General features: G+C 36.7%; 4 protein-coding genes and 1 non-coding gene across 6 annotated transcripts; 1 reads left to right on the top strand and 4 right to left on the bottom strand.

Annotated features, from left to right (window-relative positions):
• Positions 1-1,783: 1,783 nt before the first annotated feature.
• LOC145229139 (eukaryotic initiation factor 4A-I-like) lies at positions 1,784-6,791 on the bottom strand. Its single transcript, XM_080094417.1, has 10 exons — positions 6,589-6,791; positions 6,226-6,319; positions 5,982-6,114; positions 5,149-5,288; positions 3,969-4,137; positions 3,817-3,904; positions 3,292-3,595; positions 3,058-3,227; positions 2,598-2,748; positions 1,784-2,533 (listed from the first exon to the last, which is right to left on the bottom strand). The coding sequence occupies exons 1-9, from the start codon at positions 6,603-6,605 to the stop codon at positions 2,604-2,606; spliced, it is 1,260 nt and encodes a 419-aa protein (XP_079950543.1). The 5' UTR covers positions 6,606-6,791; the 3' UTR covers positions 1,784-2,533; positions 2,598-2,603.
• LOC145230785 (small nucleolar RNA SNORA81) lies at positions 2,846-3,028 on the bottom strand. Its single transcript, XR_013860773.1, has one exon. It is a non-coding gene; the product is annotated as a small nucleolar RNA SNORA81 (small nucleolar RNA).
• Positions 6,792-6,834: 43 nt separating the features above from the next.
• LOC145229137 (uncharacterized) lies at positions 6,835-10,139 on the top strand. 2 transcript variants are annotated; one of them, XM_080094416.1, is made up of 3 exons: positions 6,835-7,578; positions 7,643-8,620; positions 8,892-10,139. In XM_080094416.1, the coding sequence occupies exons 1-3, from the start codon at positions 7,515-7,517 to the stop codon at positions 9,245-9,247; spliced, it is 1,398 nt and encodes a 465-aa protein (XP_079950542.1). In that variant the 5' UTR covers positions 6,835-7,514; the 3' UTR covers positions 9,248-10,139. The 2 variants fall into 2 exon arrangements, with proteins under 2 accessions (XP_079950542.1, XP_079950541.1); XM_080094415.1 differs by having other exon boundaries at positions 6,835-7,466; positions 8,892-9,499.
• Positions 10,140-10,182: 43 nt separating this feature from the next.
• LOC145229140 (uncharacterized) lies at positions 10,183-11,729 on the bottom strand. The gene is made up of 3 exons (XM_080094418.1): positions 11,262-11,729; positions 11,068-11,201; positions 10,183-10,821 (listed from the first exon to the last, which is right to left on the bottom strand). Exons 1-3 carry the CDS (start codon positions 11,677-11,679, stop codon positions 10,312-10,314), a joined length of 1,062 nt encoding a protein of 353 aa, XP_079950544.1. The 5' UTR covers positions 11,680-11,729; the 3' UTR covers positions 10,183-10,311.
• Positions 11,730-13,944: 2,215 nt separating this feature from the next.
• Positions 13,945-19,966, bottom strand: LOC145229133 (U3 small nucleolar ribonucleoprotein IMP4-like). Its single transcript, XM_080094414.1, has 8 exons — positions 19,817-19,966; positions 19,514-19,622; positions 19,240-19,433; positions 17,027-17,159; positions 16,611-16,765; positions 16,188-16,356; positions 15,988-16,123; positions 13,945-14,642 (listed from the first exon to the last, which is right to left on the bottom strand). Exons 1-7 carry the CDS (start codon positions 19,817-19,819, stop codon positions 16,020-16,022), a joined length of 867 nt encoding a protein of 288 aa, XP_079950540.1. The 5' UTR covers positions 19,820-19,966; the 3' UTR covers positions 13,945-14,642; positions 15,988-16,019.
• Between the last annotated feature and the right edge of the window lie 432 nt (positions 19,967-20,398).

Genomic DNA, 20,398 nt, shown 5'->3' with positions numbered 1-20,398 from the left:
TCCCAACCTTTCTGGTGCCGCGACCCCTTAAAACAGTTCCCAAGTTGCGGTGACCCCACGTATAGGCGCCGAGTTTTACAAAAATGCAAGGTTGTGGATTTAAATTATGACGTCACTAATGCGTGCAGCCAAACGAGCTCCAACTCAAAGCCCAATATACTTTTAATAAAAAGCAAGTTCGTCAATTTTAACAAAAAAATGTTTTAAAAATAATTTTAAAATAAAAATAATATTGATTTGGAACAATTCGCTTGAAGGTTTTTTTGGTTTAGCAATGTTTAGAAACAGTTTCGTCAAGTCGTTGCTTTTGTATCACCCAAAGTGACCATTTATTACAGAACAATCGCATTGTACACCATAGTGGCCAATCATTCACTGCCAAGAATTGTGTGTTTGACGTCATACAAGTAAGGCACCAACCAAACTAGTTGCTTTTTCGTCAGCACGCTTGTTCAAAAGCAAAACTGTTCCCAAATTTGTTCAGATTTTACGGTGTTTCGTAAGATACCGATACAAACAAACCCAAATATCCACGGCGTTCGCCACCACCGCGCAGCCACCGTCTATACGGCGCCTATGACCCCAGGAATAAAATTAGTAGGCTATACATTAAAATTGACTTCTAAATACCGCAAAATATATTTCTCACTATACTTTCTTTTCCTAATACTTGTCTTTCGATGTATCATTGACAGCCTGAAATTTTACAAATTAATTTTTAGTTCTGTTGACTATTAAGTTATAATTGGAGGATAGTGATATTATCGCGAGAATACAAAACAAGTTGGCAGGTTCTGACTTGATGATTATGTGAATGCAGTATTATTACGTAATACAAGGCAATAATTAGCATTTTGTTAAGTCTTCGAAAATTAAAGATCCACCCCAGATGTAGTTACTAGTTTACATACTTTAAAAAACAATGAAGGGGAGGAATGTGGTGCCCAGTTCTTTTGTTTTTTATTTGTTAAATTAGTCTATGGCCTAAAATGAGTTGGGAGCCATTCCCTTAGGCGACCCCAGTTGGGGTCGCGACCCACAGGTTGGGAACCGCTGCCATAGAGCACTTGCTTACGTACGCGCCTCAAACTTCGTTATATTCCTTCCCATGTCAACCAAGAGATGCTGCTAGAACGAAACTAACTAAAAAATTTTATGCTTGCAAGTTATTATTCTACTTGTGACGTCATAACTTAATTAGTACTTTCCTTGATAATAAAGTCAAACGCAGTTAACAGTTTCCACAGTTGCGTGCCATAAAGCTATCACATATGGGTTTACGTTGTGGTGAAAAAGGTTGACAAGCACGGTCATATACAGTACCAGATAGAAAGGGTTGTGAAAATAATCTATATGTACTGAAAAGGGTGTGTGCTGAAATGCTTTTTTCACCAAGTGGTACCTAACCGCGGCAAATTATGTAATTGTAAGAGTGAATGCCATCTTAATTATTCTCTTGAGTTTTTTCGAGTATCTTAGGTCATAGATTTGATTTTAGTCAAAAAGTAACTATTTTCAATCGAATAGACAATTATTTATAATGTAGGACAAAAAACACCATCCTAGAAATAAAACAAAGAATTTGACATTGGTGGACTTGAGTGGGGAACTACACCAACAAGGTTAAGAAACAATCAATTCTGACTGCACAGTACTGGCCGTGCTTAAAAGTACATCAGTATTCAAAGTTTCTCCAACATGAAATTGTTCGGAGTTGGATTGTAAAGCATCATTTGTACTTTTAAGCCGGTAATACTACACTTAAAAAACATCACTCCACAAATAAATTATTAACTGTATTTACCTTCCTTTGATATACCCAAAAATAAATAATTGGAAACCCTTACAAGCATAGCGTATCAACAACCAAAAACGAACATTTTAACAAATCAAGAATGTACTGGGCATGCCGTAAACGAGAGGATTTAGAACAAAACACGCTAGATTGTATTGACTTCCGAACTTTACTGTAAATTTTATGCCATATTAAATGCCAAACTATACTTGAAAAACAGGCGTCATATTTTTGATAACGGATGTTCGTGTACAATGAAAGCAATTTACATTTTTTGCGACAGAAGGCCAAGTCAAATAATATACATTTTACTACAATGGGTAGAACCAACCAAAGCACTGTATGAGCAGGGCGAACTTTTAATTCCATGTTTGAAATACAGTATTAACAAAGCAAACAAAACAAGTCCTGCGGTGGGCTAACTTGTCCCACCACGGTACGGGCACAATATACTTTTTTGTTTCAGTTTCACTACTCATGTGATAACATCAGTAAGAGAGAGAAAGAAACAATAAACAAATTTTACTAATGTTTGTATAAAGCAGCACACAAAAAACACGCTGCAAAAGCAGAAAGGGAAAATCAGGTTCTTCGAAGGGTGTTTCTTTTCTTCTTAGTGGTACACAGGCAGATTTCACAAATATCAGAGCTTTTATAATGCAGTCAGGACAATTCTTCAAATCAGCAGAAATGACAGCAGTAGGAGACTCGAACTTGTGAATGGAAACGGAAAGAGGTCTGCAAAGCCACAAACAAAAAAACGTTAACACTGCAACACAAAAAATGTACCAGACTTTTCTACCTGTCACTAAATCATGTCTGCCACGTTCATTGGCATCTCAGTAATTGAAGTGTTATAAAAAGATTCAATGTCTTTGAGAGTCCTTCTGTCATCATTGGTAACAAAGTTTATTGCAACTCCCTTACGACCAAATCGACCTCCACGACCAATACTGTAATAAAATGTTTAGTTACAAAACTCTACTTTTCACCAAACCACCTAGGCATTAGATGTACACATTCTAAACAGTGCTCTTATATACTTTCTAACACTGTAACACAACATTTTAAGGCCAAGATGAGCAGACATTAGGAAAGAGGTCGCATCATGTCTCATTTCAATGTTGTGAAAAGCAGCTGTTGTTCCACGAGACTCACTGTTGTATCACAGCCACAAACTTTTTATCATGGATAAAAAGTTTCCAGCTCTACAACAGCACTTTATAGGAACATAATAAAGCATATACAACTCAATGACTTGCCGATGAATGTAGTTTTCACGGTTTGATGGCAAATCATAGTTAATAACCAAGGACACTTGCTGGACATCAATACCACGCGCAAGAAGATCTGTTGTAATTAAAACTCTAGAGGAACCAGATCGAAATTCCCTCATAATCAAGTCTCTGTCAGACTGCTCCATATCACCATGCTGTAACATGTAGATCACATCTGTTAAACGATGTTTTAAAATGTGTAAGTCACATTTACCATACCAAAGAAGACACAGTGAAGTCTCTTTTTTGCAAATTTTGAGTCAGCCAGTCGACTTTCCTTCTTGTATTCAAGAAAATTACAGCCTGTGTTATGGTAAGTGTCTCATATAAGTCACACAGTGTGTCCAATTTCCACTCTTCTTTCTCAACCAAGACGAAGTACTGCAGAATTCCCTCCAATGTCAGTTCCTCCTTTTTTACCAGGATTTTAATGGGTTCCGGCATGAACTTGGTTGTCACCTCTAGCACATCAGTAGGCATTGTAGCCGATAATAAAATAACTTGAATGTCACCGGGCATTTTTCTACATGAGTAACAATACAAAAGGCATAAATTTTACCTGCTGGCATTTAAAGAAGTACACCTTCACCGTACTGTCACACACAAATGGTAAGATCGATATAAATGCACAAAAGCTGGAACTTTTTCCAAAAGTAACAACATTTTATGCTGAACTTGAATAAAGTGATATAAAAATGTTTTCTATCCAAGAAGGGCATAACTGCACCTCAACTATATACACACCTGAAAATCTCATAAATTTGTTCTTTGAAACCCCGAGACAACATTTCATCAGCTTCATCCAGAACAAACATCTTAACATCACGTACATCTGGTGAATAAAGTAATTAATACATTTTGCCAGGTTTTAAGGCATTGGTTCATATTTCTTGTACCTAAAACATGACGATTTATCATGTCAAAAACTCTTCCAGGTGTTCCCACAACAACATGTGGGGCACAGTTTTCAAGAATTGTCATTTCCTGGCGAACACTTGTGCCACCAATGCAAGCATGGCAGTTGACTTTGACATAATCTCCCAAAGCCAAGATCACCTTTTGAATCTGCAATGTCAGAGGTGTAAAAAGCTAAAATATGCAAAGAAATCTTTGCTATCATATTAGGGTCCCTCTTCGGAAAATATTTTTGTATTTTTTCAGAAATATCAGAATCCCGACTAAAAAATGTGACAATTTTTTGTGCCTAATTATGTTGTTGTGATGACTAAAATTAGTTTATAATTTGCTGCAAGCATTTAATTTTGGCTTTGTTGATTAATTTGCAATCTAATTTAGAGACAAGTTTCATAAATTACGAAAAAGAAATTCGGTTTTATGTAGTACTGTAGGTTACGCATTTTTGCAAAAGTAATTTACAAACTTGTTTAACACATTCAGTGCGGTTGACGTAAATCCACGTAAAAAGCTGTTTTGCGCAGAGTGCGGCTTGACGTTAATTAACGTCAAAAATTTTTGCTAAAAAATGAGGCTGACCGTTAATGTACGTCGATACCACCCACGCCATAAATGCGTATCTAGGGTGACGCTTGGTGGGCGTTAAACTTGTTTTATAACAATGTAACAATGCTGACTTTTCTAACAAATGCTTGAGGTAGTTATACTGTGTAATTATTGGCAAAAGTTTAAAGTAATCATTGTGCATAAGTTTTAGTAGTAAATTATTGTGCATAAGATTTTGTTGTCCATAAGTTGTAACAGTACTTTCATTGTAATTCGTTATTGCTGCTGTTAAGGCCTTGCAGCAGACAAGACAAAGCAATCGTGCGCAATAATTGAAACAATTAACAAAAGCCCGCACTGAACGCATTTTTGGGTGATTGCTGGCCGCACTGAAAGTGTTAAAAGCGCTAAATTAATTTATTATTGAATTACAGAACACCCTATTTCCGAATCAACTGACACATTTTTGAAAATTACTGTGATCTTTTTACGAAAATTATACATAAAACTTCATTTTTTTCGGAAAACTAAAGACAAATTTTCCACAATGCGGGAAGCTAATTTTGACAAGAAATGGGACCCTATTTTACACACTGTTACTTTTATTTAGCTGACCTGTTGTGCCAGTTCTCTAGTTGGTGCAATAACAAGTGCTTGTGATTTTTGCACAGACACATCAATATTCTGCAGTATGGAAATAGCAAAAGTAGCTGTTTTTCCAGTTCCTGATTGTGCCTGAGCAATGACATCATGTCCTACAAAAAAGTGCATAAAGTTTTGAAAAATGCACCCTGTATACAGCACACATTAACACGCTAATGACGTAAAAGTAGGCCAAATAAATTTTTAAGCGGTCAAGATTAGTGGCTGCAAAGCACGAACTCGTTTGGTCAATGCATCTTAAGCAGCTACTGATCATTTGAACCCTGTCATAAACCAAATTCCAAGGTTGTGGGTTTTGTCACGATAAAGTGCAGTTACATTGATAAACAAAGTTACTAACCAAAATAAATTATGAATATAAACCTTTTGGGATTATTCTTCAACCAATAATCTTTAACGAAGGAATTTTTTATATATAACATGCGAAAAAGAGTCATTTTAGTACAGTTTTCTATGCGAAAGGGGGAAATGTTTCATGAGGAGCAGGCAAAAAACAAAAGTGTAATATAAATACATGTTAAGGTATATGTATTTTTCCAAAGGATATATTAAAGTTACTGTAATGTCACATATTGAGATGCTAGTAAACTGGCAAAATTACTGCATCTCACCCACATGTCACATAATGATATAGTTCCATTTGACGAACCACTGCGCAATTGTTTCAAACAAAGTTGAAACTGACACAATGGGTGCTTTTAAAGAACACAACCTTTTTTATTATTTGTTAACCCTAAACTCCAGTAAAAGATATGATCTATATTGTTTTACTAATAGTAACATACCATCAATGCATGGTTTGATGGCTCTCTGTTGAATAGCAGATGGCTTTTCGAAACCATAAGCATAGATTCCTCTTAAAAGTTTTTCTTTTAAATCCATATCATCAAATGAATCACAGATTTCAGTATAATTGGTCTGTTGATACAAACAGGGGTTACACAAGTTTTGTTACAAAACAACACACACTACAGGATAAACACATACACATTAAAAATTAAAATAAGAGAGCTTTAATTTTAGGCTTACTTCAATGAGGCCTTCCAAGTTTTCAAGCTTGTCTTGGCTTGGGCCTTGCCCTTGGCCAGGGTAACCGCTTTCTCCCATTTGGGAATTATTGTAACTGAAAAACAAAGAGCACACGTTCATATATTACTACATTACGTTTTATCACACTAAACGAAATAATAATGAAAGACAAATAGTAATAATGAAAAAAAACTATTACCAAGCAAAAACCTTCGAAAAAAGCCAACTTTACCAACCATATGCTTTATAAAATCGTAAACTCCACATTGGCAATCAAATAACTACGTTTTAACGTTTTAGTTCAAAAATATTAAACCAATAACTGACAAAATCACGCATTTCTTAACTGTGTTTCACACCCACCTTTCTGCATGAGCCATGTTGGTCAGAAAAGGATTGTAGTTTCGCTCACCAATCTGGAGGCACGTTGTTCGCGGATAAATATGAAAAGTACGTATACTTTTTACTAAATACTGTCAAACAACATGTTTATTTATTTACAAAAAGACTTCTGAAGCTTGAAACATATCACATAGTTTCGACTGTATTGGTAACTAGTAACATACGTGAGTATAAAAAGAATAATATAACGGCGGGAAACAGGTTTCGCGGAGGTATACTACTGGATGAAATTGCGTAATCGCATGCTGGTGTTAGAAGAGGCGTGAGTCACACGGCATCACAGATATCATATATTTTTATTCATTTTGTCTATTTTGTCCCCTGATGAATGTACTTTTTTAACGTTGTAAAGAGATTTATTCGCATTTGATAGGTCATTAGGGGGACAAAATTAGCGACAATAAGCACAGACCTGAAATGTCAGAGAGAATAATTCTGCTTTGAAGGTCCAGGAATATTTTTTTTAGATCGCGGCATAAAAGTTCCAAATTTCCCAATGTGTTGGCATTTTTGTGTCATGTTAACAGGTTGCTGTGTTTTCCGAATGTCAAGGAAGTATTTCTGTGCGTTCGTAACTCAAACAATTTTGCGTCTAAACAACAGACTGTCTCTTAATTTGAAATGTAAAGATACGAGCATACGACTCTGCCTGCTGATGTCATTAGCAATTAGAGACATACGAAAGTGTTGTTTTAACCGATTTACGGTCTCGGCGCAACTTTTCCAGATGCGCCTGCAAATTTACTATAACCGCCTCGGGGTACCTAACATAGACGTGGGGTCTAAATATTGCAGAAGGTTGAGAGACAAGGATATCATCATTTTTACACCAAAATTAAGTAAGTTATTATCAGTCGCTGCACAGTGGTCAAATTACACTTTATAGAATGATATCCGGTAGAAAAACGCGTTGTTTCCATATGGCTTGTAGACTGCTATTGTTCATTACATGTAAGTACGACTAACATATTTTCATTGTAAGAACAGTCAGTGAGGCTACTTTACTTTTTTACAGTCACAAAAATTTGTTTCGAGAACGATCGTCGAGGTGCAGCGACTACATCTTTGATTCGTACCCCCAGAAGTAAAAGTGACAAACGAGTTTGTCAAGATACAAACTCATCTAACTGCGTTCAAGGAGATTATTACAGAGATTGCGCAGTATTTGAAACTCCCAGACGCAAAACGAAGCTGAATGCAGACGAGTACACTTGGAAGAGATTTAACCCAGCTTTGGTTAGGCTTGACAAAGAAAAATACGTTTACGTCGAACGACAAAACAGGATCATCCGTGAGGTGAGAAATGGAATAGATGGAAAACGTGACAGTTTCTGGATTAAGACCAACCGCTTTGTTTTCTGCGAGCTTGAAATATCCGAAAACCAGCTTAAGTTCGTAACAACGTCTCTCACTGAATTGGACCCTTTCCAGTCAGAGCAATCTGAAACAAATGACAAGACGCTGTTTGATTGCGAACTACAACAGGATTACATTGATGGCGGCCACGGCGTACAAGATCCTCGTTTAGTCATACTGAAAGACAAGCTCTTGATTGTGTTTAACAGCAGGAGTAAAATTCACATTTCTAACACTTGGTGCGATGTAAAGTCAAAACGTGCGATGTACCTGGGAGAACTGCGATGGAAAAAACGGAGAAACAATTCCGCACCTATGGTACAAAATTTCGTAAAATTGGAGATTAAAATGGACGAAGAAAATGAAATTGAGCTGTCCGACATCGAGAAGAATTGGTCACCGTTTGTTTTTAATGACCGACTTTACTTTAGTTACGCTTTTTATCCACAGCATGTTGTCATGAGTTGTAATGCAAGCAACGGCGAATGCTTTGTATTGTTTAAAACCGATAGCACGCTGACTTTTGAGCCGCTGAGAAAGTTCTTGGTAAAGAAGCAAAAGTCCATGAAAGATTGTCAGCCACATGGTGGAACACCGGCGATATTACAACGCTTCAAAAATACTTTCTATTATTTAGGTAAGTTATGACACTATTAAAAAGCATTATCGGAATTCATCCTTATTCTGCTACTAGATTTGGTTGCATTGCAATATCATTGTTGTACGTTTACATTATTACATTGTTATGGTTATATTATTATGCAAAGGATTTTTTGTTGTTGAAGAACAAACAAAATTAGTTAATTGGAACTTTAGACTTGTGTTCACATTGAGCTATTTTCAGTACATTAACACAGATACAACTATTGCAATGCTTGCTGCGACCTAAACCGTTTTCCACATTGTAGGTGTGCTACACTGCCACCACGTGATCAGTAGAGGCTTGCGTGAATATTTCAACTTTCCTTACAAGGTGGAAGCGAGATTTCCGTTCCGCATTATCGAACTCGCCAACAGCCCACTTCCGTTGATAGATTCCCCGCCAGAAATGTTTAAAAAAATAATGAAATCGGGACCAGCTTACTACAGAAATGATCTTAAACCAGGCCAACGCATCGCCTTTGCTTCTGACATTACCGTGTCTAGAGATGGCAACATGGAGAAACTAATGATAACTTATGGACGGAACGACGCCCAGGCCAGGTGGTTTGAAATCACTTTAGCCAATTTGGAAAGAAATTTTTTTGGAAATGGTTCGCAATGAGAGAAGGAATCCTCAAGGGGTATTTCGATACACATTGTGGTTTGCATTGCATTCTGTCCCCTACCAACACAAATTTTAAAATCAAAGCAAAAGGAATATGGAACAAAACCACCAGAATGGCAATCCGCTCAATAAACACAGTTCACGAAAACTGACACACAAAAACATAGAGTTTTACGAATGTAGTATTATTGTGATGTTTTGTAAGTAAATTAATTTAGATAATGGTAAATATATTGTAACTAATGCTGATGAGATGCAAGTAACCTTTTTTAATCGTTGCTGATGCTTTAGTCAATGGAGTAGTTTTACGCATTGCAGAAGTTTTATTCTTTGCAAAAACGCCAAAGCAAAGTATAAACAATATAAACTGACGCAAGGGTGCTACTATATTGTTGACCATGGTGATGCGGGAAAAATGTACAAAAAGGTACAACAACATTTAGGCCGTTATAAAAGACAACGCTTTAGCACCACCCAGCGTAAAAATGTCAACAACGGAGGACGGAAAAATGTAACAATAACCATTTTGCTATCTTATAAATTTTTGGGACATATCGCAGCAGAACCGAAGCATGTAGTTTACGATATTTACGTAAATGAAATAAAGAAAACGCCCGAAAGTGAATGAGATCAAAATTCAAATGTTTTATATATTTTTGAATCATTCGGCTACTTCAGTGGTTCCCAAACTGTGGGCCATGGCCCAGTAGTGGGCCACTAAGACATTTTCAATGGGCCACAGAGCCATTTGAATAGATTCTACTGTTTTGTGATACTGTAGATGTTATGCGCTTTGTTTTGAAAAACGTAATTTTTGCAAAGAATTCTGAATCTTGTAGCCAAATTTCAGGAGCATGTATCTCATTAAAAATAAATTGCTGGAAAATTTCGCCTGTTTTTGAGTTATTTGTTTGTTTGTGCCCAAATTTACAGCATATGGTGGGCCACGAATCGCTATTAAATAGACATTTGGGCCACAGACCAAAAACGTTTGGGAACCCCTGGGCTACTTAAACAAACAAATATGAGTTCGTTTGTGGATATTATTTCAAGCAGAGTTTTTATAATATATTGCACACTTTTGATTGTTTCTTTCGCCTACTCCCTTTCGAGTGTGCTGAAGAAAGACTAGTCCTGCTGGCGTTGGTACGAGGGCTAGATGCTTGTTGGACGCCATTCTTTTCCGATAAGTCATTTTCCCTTTGTTCTCCCTTGTCCAAAGCGGATTTTAGTTCAGCGATTTTTGCCTGAAGCGCAATGACTTCCTCTTCATTCTTACGCAACTGCACGTCTTTTTCTTCGCCTAGAGTCTGCAGTTTGTTGCTCAGATCGTTTTCCTTGAGCTTGGCTTCATCCAAGGCGCCCTTTTTCTCCTCTAGCTCTTGTTGTAGTTTACTGTTCTCTTCCTCCCGACTCTTTAACTTCTCTTTGTACTGTTCAGGACTTTCCTCTCCCTCTTTTCCCTCGTATTTCTCCAGTCTCTGTCGAAGCTCTTCTACGCGCTGTTGATAGGATTGCAGCTCAACGTTGGTCTCGTCAATCTTGCTTTGAAGGGCGACAATTTCAGTGTTCTGTGCAAGAATATAAATCGTTCACTTAACACTTTTATAATATTTCAAACAATTCTACTTTTCACAGTGTTTCAAACAACTTTTTACACAGTTAAATTTACTTTTTGCACAGTTAAACATAGTATGATATTTTATGTTTAAATCGAGTCTTCAATACATTTAGCAACTTCAGTGTACGCAAGAAAGAGCTTGTGCTTGTTTTTCAGTCTCTATGCAAACGTAAAATATACTGCTGTTATGATATACCGGTATTTTCCTCTCTGGTTCTGGACCAGCTACCACAAGCTGGGTTGGATTTGTGTCAATAGTTTCGGGCAGTTTTTCAGGCTTTCCGATCGACTCGTCTTGACTTGAAAACGATGACTTTACAGATACGGTATCTGAAAAATTATTTTATTTATCGACAAATTCAGAAACGATTTTTTACACCTAAAATTTACCTTCCTTGTCGCTACGGCTTCGGATTTCTTCGACTTCAGAATCACGCTCGGGCGACACTGTAAAACTGGACCCAATTTTATCGACGATTGATACTTGTATTGGTGCATCTGCATCATCTGTTTTATCAGCTTCCTCGAGTTCTACTGCTGGAAGTTCCCCTACGTCAATGTCTCCAACTGCTGGAGTAATCGATGACGTGTCCGAATTATCATCGTTCACCACTAGGATATCAGCACTCTTGCTTGATTCTTCCGAACAGGAGTCGCTTGATTCCTGTAGTTTCGTGGCCACTGAGCTAGGAGCTTCAGCGCTTAATTGAGCAGTTGGTTTATGGAGCAGTCCTTCACCAGTGTCGTTATCCAAACCAGGACTCGCAACAGATGTTGATGGCTCTGAGATTTGTTCGTCAGTCATCATTTGTGTTAGTCTAGTATCACTTGTGATTCATCTGCGTGCAAACACATATAACACAGCCTTGATTAGAATTAAACCAAATTCCCTTCTTAATTTTATTAAAAAAGATAAACGTTAAAAGTACACTGCTGCAAACAAAACAGCCAAAATAAAAGAAAAACTTTGAGACAGATACAACAAATCGCTTGTAACGAGCCACTTTCTGAAAATGGCTAAAAGGGAGTTAATATCCTCAACAAACACAACTCGCTCGTGCTTCGCGTTGGTCTGGCCCGCTCGCTACCTTGGTGAATGCAAAACTGCGAGGGAGTGAGTTCACAGGGCTAAATGGAACGAAAAATAAAGCAGCGATTTTGACTGTTTGCGTTCGGGCCAAAGCGCATGGTTGCTCAACCTATTTTGTTTTCGGTGCTTATTTTAGCAATGGCAGCCAATTTAACGTCGTAATGTTGTTTGGATTATAAATAACAGTTGCACAAAAATGGAATGTATCTCATAATGTCCTATCTATTGATTTTTAACTTTATCCAGACTGAATTAGCAAAGTGAAGATCATCAACTGTTTATGACGTCACCATCTATATTGTTACTCTGTTTGGTATTGTCTGTATATTTTGCATTGTTGGCGCGTAGGGCTACAAAGCAAATAATATCCTTTCAACTTACGGCTGCCACTACATGTATGTAGGTTGTGCAACCCTTCTATAGAGTTTCACTTTACCCAGTAATACACGGATTGTGTTTATTGTGCTAACGTGCCTAGCTACCTGTATATCTACTTGCGCCTGTTCATTTCCACTTCAGATATACCACTTGATGAGACAAGTGCGTGACAAAACAAAGCAAGCACATCCAAAACTAAACAAATTAAAGTCGGACTAAGGGTAATGCTATAGGACACCCAACTGCAAAAAGTATGTAATTAAAACATAGCGTTGGATGAAAAGTACATAATTGGCCTATACCTCTAACTTTAGGCAAAAAAAAATGTTTTTTATTATTTCGCGGAACTAACTGCTTTGTGAAACTACAGTGTACTTTCAACCAAGCGCCCAAAAAATTGTCTGCCTTTTTCTATTATGCTTGGCTCACAGTCACCAACAGGCGAGCCAAGGAGTCGCTAAATTAAAACTGTCAAAATGACTGGTCCCTGGGAACTTCATGAAACCCATGTTAAGTGGATTTAAAGCAAGACGCAACTTGTCGAGCCTTTAGATTCTGTCTGTTCGTCAGGGCAGGTGACACACTCCTTATCACACGCTCTGTGTACGATTTATGGATCGTTGATAACGGAACATTGGCCGAAGCCGCGCCGCCTTAGTTACTGTTACTAAGTGCAGTAAACAGTTAGTCTCCGGCATAATACTGTTTTGTTATCAGAGTTTGGGATATGAAAACACCTTCGCCTTTACTCTCTCTGTATGCTTTAGTAAGGATTATTTTCGCATGTTCGATAAACTTCCACGAGACTACTAAAAAACCTTTTAGCGGTAAATTGGTCACGCTCTGCACGAAAAGTGCTGTTTGGGTGGCGTTTTTTATGCGCCCAATGAAGCATACTTTGTATGCCGAAAGACAAAAATTCCATGTCGCTGTCACTGAAGCATAAGATTTCCAACTATTAAGGCAAATATTGTTTTAGTTATGTCCCACTAATTGGCTAAACCACAAAAGGGTGTTTATAGGACTTGGGTTTATTGACAATTATAAGTTATTTAAAAATACGTTTGTTTGACTAAAAACTTCGAAATCAATTCATTAATTTAACTACGAATAAATCGACCTCCGAAGTAGTACAAAACTTAGTTATCTTGCGATGAAACCCAATTAAGTCAATATTGGTACGTACAAGTAAAATGTGAGCCAAACTGGACTATAGTAAGTAGATTAATTATTTAAGATATTAGGCCAAGTACTTTTTATATTTTCAAACCGCTTACATGATTTTACAGCTTACATGAAGAAACAAAACATGAAAATACTTCCTTTTTGGAATATCTTAAATTAAAGTTTTGTTTTTTCACGAATACTCTGCTCCACAAAACACCACGAATGAAAATCAACGAAACATTTTTTTGTGACGAATTATTATTATTCAAAGTTGTAAACCCCTTAAATGAAGTAGTAATAGCCATACCAAAATGACTCAGAGCGACTGAACACATCAACAGAGCTCTCTATCTGCACAAAGCGCATCGAATCCTCTTTTCTTTTATTACTTTCTAGCAGTTCTACATGAAGTCATCGCGGAAAGAAGCACTCGACAAGTTTGACAATAAAGCGAATGGCGGAATTTATTGATCCCAGGCGTTGGTTGACGAATGCGCGTCGTGTACTCGAGTGGTTATGCCGAGCGATCGCGCAAATTGTCAACAACCGTGTAATGTTAGGAGCTGTTGAAACGCACACCCGCAAATAACCGTAACAGAAGGTGAAAAACTTGCAGCGACCAGCAATCCAAATATGAAAGTGTTGCTGAGGGGACGTTTCGTATGACAGATTCCTCTCTAGCACTTGGGAGGATATCAGTGCAGCAAAATTGTGTCGATACACGCTTTTGTGGATCTGTGCCTGTTGGTATTCTTGGTTTACAAAATACATAAACACATTAAGTTTTTAATGCAGGGTTAAAAACATCAAATACTCTTGGTTGACAATTTGATTGCGAGTCTATTTTGTATTGGTATGTCCATGTCGATCAACAAAACCAAATTTGTTTATTTTTGTTTGTGCATACAACGCTTTTTAACAACTTGTCTGTTTTGTCACATGCAAATAAAATTCCTTTCAGCTGCTCTCTTTTGCTTTTAGGATATTTACAAGACAGGACACAAAATAGAAAAATGCAATCGCTCATTCTGCTACATTGAAGTTTTGCAAATCTTTGAAGCTTCCGTTTGCAGCAAAGAATATTGTAACGTTTAGCCGTCCATGACGTCCCCTCCGTACATACACGTGATCCAAACCTTTTTATAATAACATAAACAACAAATGTCAACAGTCCGAACTACAAAATGTAGTTGCACAAAAGATATAGAAAAAAATATATGACATGCATTATTGGGTATTTTAAAAATAGAATACTTGTGCACAAGTACGTTCGGAGAACAAACTGTGGCATATTTGCAATTAAAGGGCATTTTTTGAATACATCTGAGACCGAACCCGACTCGTAAATCCCAGCTGGACATACAATTCCGCGCTATTTGTAAAAAAATGGATGTTATGTAAATTTACCATTTAAGTGGTTTGACATAAATTAAGGGACTGGCATGGTAACACTGGGAGCTACTTGTTCAAAGATAAGTTTAACAAGGCAACGTCATTTCGTACAGAGTACCCGAAAATTGGGAATTTTCTTTGGCAAAATAACACTTAAAGGCCTAGAGCAGACACTGGTGAACCGGCAAATGGACAGAAGAGATTCGTAACTGGTGCTAGGTGGAAGAGAAAACAGCTTAACACGTTTGTTTTCGTTGAGGCTACTATGGAAACTATAGAATTTACAACACTTATATGAAAATACAACACTTTCGTTTAAGGGTAGTATGGAAATGTATGGAATCAAATAAAAACAATTACATGACCAAAGGCGTCGAGTAAGCGGTATCTGGTTTGTTTGAATCTGTATTACGTAACGTATAAAAGATCGTAAAATGTGAAGAAAATTGAGATTTTTTTGCTTTAAACAAGCGTGCTGGCGATATAGCAACAAAACAAAACGTGCCTTAAAACTGTAACCTCTGGGTTGGCGCCTTGTTTATGACGTCAAACACTTAATTGTTTCTCAGCGAATGTTTGGCCATTACTGTGTACACTGCGAGTTAGTGTCGCAATAAATGGTTATATCAGGTGTTACAGAGCGACAACAACTTGATGAAACATTAATTAAACGTTTGTTTGGCTTTGAGTTTAAAAACTTGGTTGCACCCATTAGTGAATCACATAAAGTGACGTGATATGTTGCGCCCGCCACCTTGTATTTTTGCAAATCTCGGCGCCTGTGTACATGACAGTACAACTCTGTAAATTTTTGGTACAGTTGCAACAGTTGTAAATACATTATAAAGGAAATTTTATTCCTTGATTAACTGAGATGAATGCAATCATACTGGGATCAGCCCTGAAGCGTCGATGCAGACCAGCGATCACGGATACTCCGGAAAGTACCGGAAAGACTGCAGTCGTGGGTTGGAATCCCACCGCAGGCTAGATTTTGCTAATCCTTTCCTTGCCGTATGGAAATGCTTGGAAGAGCGGCTTGATTCGGTATCGCGCCTTTAATATGCCTGGTATACTATAATAACCTACCTCACCAGACGTGTGAATGTCAAAACGTCAACTTAAAGATAACGACGCTTCTTCGCTGTGTTCATAAATGAATGTAATCTCCATTCAGTGTCAGCCGAGTCCGCTTCGTCTATCGTTCCCAACTTAATTTCATACACTGAAAAAAATTCATAAACTTGTTTTGGGTCAAGTGTCTGACTTCTAGTTGACAATGTACTTACAGCGCATCTGAAATCTTGGTCCAACTTCCTTCAAATCGATGTTGTTGCGATCTGGTTTCGTGTACACGTGATGTCGAAATGCAATGAAATCATCTTGGTTTGCAAACGTCACTATACGTTTTGATTCCTCTTTAGGGACTGGAAACAGAGCTTGAAGTATCGATTTAACCTGCACAGTAACGTTTTGAATATTTAATTACACAACAACAAGCGTCAAACGCAGACGGATAGTTTTATTTTGTCACAGATCTATTTAAAAGTTAGGTGTACCAACATAATGAATACTCAGCACATAACATGCCACACAGCAATAAGCTGACAACAAAACAGCTGATTTGGTGCGTTTATGTAGGAACAGACCAATGTGATAATTATATGAAAATATTTATGGAAACAGGTGGAAGAAAATATGGAGAAATTTACCCTTTCACCCAGTTTTGACTGGAAGTTGTGAAAAATCAAATGAGGGTAAGCTTCAGACATTGTGCCAACATTTGGAATGTCATGTCGCATGACACAGTTGGACAGGTTGAAATATGCTGTTGGACCATATGGCAAATGAGATATAACCATACCATCTAAAAGTGTATACAGATGTGTTAAACATAACTGGAGTACGCCAGGCCTGTTGAAGGCATTATTATACGAAATCACCAGGTCACTAAGCATTTCATGTATTTACACATAACAAAGGCACAGGTCGATTCCAGTATTGAATTTATGTTCATCGCAACACAACAAGACTTTTTTAACATTTACAATAAAAATTGGCAAACCTCTATTAAAAAGTTTGTTTTGCAAACAAGTAAGCAAAGTGGCTATTAGTTGGTTTAATTCACCTGGATTTCCACGATGTTCATGAAGCACAATAAAGTCAGTGACTTGATTAGCCCGACAAGCATTTACAAGTGCTTTCATCTCATGGTTACCTCGGTTCAGTCTTTGTGAGTTTGGAAAAAATAACTTCATTTCCTAAAAGGCAACATACATTTGTTCATGCAGTTCATAAATACATGTGCTTGCAAGATTTTTATCAATTTAAAATGTGAATGCAGCTAGTTACACTGATTTCAACAAAAATTTTTTTTTTCAAAACTATCAATGTTTCACGAAGTTATGACATTTTGAAAGTATGCCAAAAATGTGATCACTGCAGCGACGCGCATCAATGATTTTTAAAATACTGCGTTTAAAATGTCATATTTCTTTCTAATTTGTATATTGTGGTCATTTTAGTAGGTTAGGTGCCCCTTTAGGACATTCTCAATCACCTTATTACAGGTTTTCATGTTTTTGAAATATGGGTCAGTAATTAAAGGGGGTTCAGTTTGGGGGTATGCGAATGTGCATTCATGCGTAACGACAACTTTGAAAGCTCATATCTTGAAGTGCACACTAGCTAGAAAGTTAAGTAATGGCTCAAATGAAAGCTCTTGCTGAGTACTTTCCTTGTTCTTAATTTTGTGATGCTTTTCTGTAATTTAACCAAGAATGGAAAAGCATTTTCCATGTAACAAAATCAGTCGATAAAATCTTGGAATATATATATTTCGCCTAATGGCATCTTCAGTTCCTATAAAAACCACAAGATAGGGAATCACGGTACAATGTTCAAATTGTAATTTTTATATTTTTGGTAATATTCCCAAGTGATAGAACATATACTACGGTGTTTGACTGGTTAACTGTGAACTTGAAAAGGATAACAACACTTGTGCAAGGAAGGGTACCAACCAATGTAATTGTACTTGTGGAAAATACATCCGTTCTCCAAACAACATTCATTACCCTTATCAGCAGCAACTCGAATATTCAGAAGCATTTGCTCTTCATCTGTTAGAGAGTCAATTGGTAAAATACCTTGTTTTTGTGTTGGATATGTCTTTTTGTGGCATTAAGTATCCAGTGAGACACCTACACTAAACGTTTGCATCTTAACAACTTTTAATTACAAATTAGGGCACATAAAGTATAGATAATAGAAGCAGTATCATGAAAATATCCGAAAAATGAACCTGTGTTATTATGACCCTGCTTCAAACAAATTACAGAAAAGCATCACAAAATTAAGAACAAGTAAAGTACTCAGCAAGAGCTTTCATTTGAGCCATTACTTAACTTTCTAGCTGGTGTGCACTTCAAGATATGAGCTTTTAAAGTTGTCGTTACGCTTGAATGCACATTCGCATACCCCCAAACTGAACCCCCTTTAATTACTGACCCATATTTCAAAAACATGAAAACCTGCAATAAGGTGATTGAGAATGTCCTAAAGGGGCACCTAACCTACCAAAATGACCACAATATACAAATTAGAAAGAACTACAACATTTTAAACACAGTATTATCAAAAGCATTGATGCGCGTCGCTGCAGTGATCACATATTTGACATATTTTCAAAATGTCATAACTTCGCAAAACATTGATAGATTTCAACAATTTTTTTTTGTTGAAATCAGTGTAACTAGCTGCATGGACATATGAAATTTGATAAAAATCTGAAAGGGTGGGTTAACTTTTGCCATTTTTCTGGGACGTGTGACATGGAATGACCCTAAAACCAACAGTTTTAAACAAAAAACAAGGTGTCTGGTAAATTATAACAAATATCTGGTAATATATGAAAGCTATTGTTTTCAATCAATTCAAAAAGCTAAGAATAAAACAAAACCAAGTCTATTTTTCTCTAAAAAGGAAAAGGAAACCAACAAGCAATTTGTCCACAAATTACAGTAAGCAGCTAGGGTTTGAGTGGTTTAAGCCCCATATTATTTGGTGTTGAAGCTGAACTGAACCATTAAAAACCATGTTTTTTTTTGATTTGCTACCTCAAATATTTGGATAATTTGAAGTTTTGTAAACTACATCAAAAAACAGCTTACATAGTGTTATAATTTCAGAGTACTATGGCATTCGGAGTTTTATGCACATATGTGGCATAGAGAAACTTATAATTCATTGAAGTAAAATGCTGTTTACCACATGATCAATACATGAGCTACAAACAACCAAGCAGCAAGCCAAATATAGCTGGCAAAATGTAGCACTTACTTTGGCGAACTGCTTGAGTTTTGAGCTAGGATCTCGGGATGTAGTCACCATTATTTTAGGGTCTTCAACGCCAACCCATTTGTATTCATCATCCATATGACCCACTACTCCTTCCCCTCCCTTATCATCAAACTCCAATGCCTTTTGTAAATCCAGTGCATCTTTCTGTATTTCAGTGGGCAGGGGTTTGTTTGCTGTAAACAAATGTTTAGATAACAAAGAAATTATTTGGAAATATGTTTTCGATACATACACTACATAATAGCTTACTAACCATCTAAGGCATTTTTTACTTTATCCTTTCTTTCTTGAATAGATCTTCTTTGAGCTTCTATGGATTTTCTGTAAATGTATTCCCTTCGCTCTCTGGCTTGTCTTCGCAACTAAAGTGCAGCACAAAAATATAATGGTTAACGTAAGAAATATGACCCTAGCTTTACCAATTTAAATATTGTGACTAAAAATGTAAGTTTAAACGACATTTTGATTTTTAATTTTCAGTTAAGTTGACGTCTTACAAAATTAACTTTTTTACGACAAATGCAAATAATAAAGAGAAGAACTAATTTTAACATACCATTCTGGTGTCCGATCAGCTTAATTAACGTGGAAAATTACTTTAATCTTCGTTCGTTCTTAAACAAATCAAAATGTCGAGACTTGAGACCACGAGGTTAAGACCAAACAGCTACATTTAGGGAGTACAGAAGGGGATTTTTTGCACATTGAAATCGTATGTCAAAAAACATTTTTTTCTTTACGAGAAGAAATAACAAAACTAAAAATGCCCCTAAACAATACTTTGATGCCACCCAAAACAGTACGGTCTTAATATTCCACATGTAGAAATAATATTTTCTTAAGTGGCAATTTGGTGTTAAAATGTTGTTGAATTGTTTTTTTGTTTTTTTGCTTTAGTTTAATTTTATACGTACATACGAATAAATGTTATTGCAAAATGTACAAAACAAACTTATGCCGTACTTTAGTTATTTCGCGTATAGATTGAGGTTTTAAGGACGTGGGCATGCGCTTTGGATCATTTGGCATGAAAGTTTTGCCACTTCCAGCCTCTGTTTTTTTTCATCGACTCATTAATTTTTGTAAAGTTGATAAAATCCAAATTGACGTTTAGTAATACATAATTTTAATGTTTTCT

The sequence above is a fragment of the Phallusia mammillata genome, chromosome 5 (assembly GCF_965637545.1).
Source record: "Phallusia mammillata chromosome 5, kaPhaMamm4.hap1.1, whole genome shotgun sequence".
NCBI classification, from domain to species: domain Eukaryota; kingdom Metazoa; phylum Chordata; class Ascidiacea; order Phlebobranchia; family Ascidiidae; genus Phallusia; species Phallusia mammillata.
Note: the sequence above shows the minus strand (reverse complement) of the source record. Positions and strands in the feature narration are given on the sequence as shown.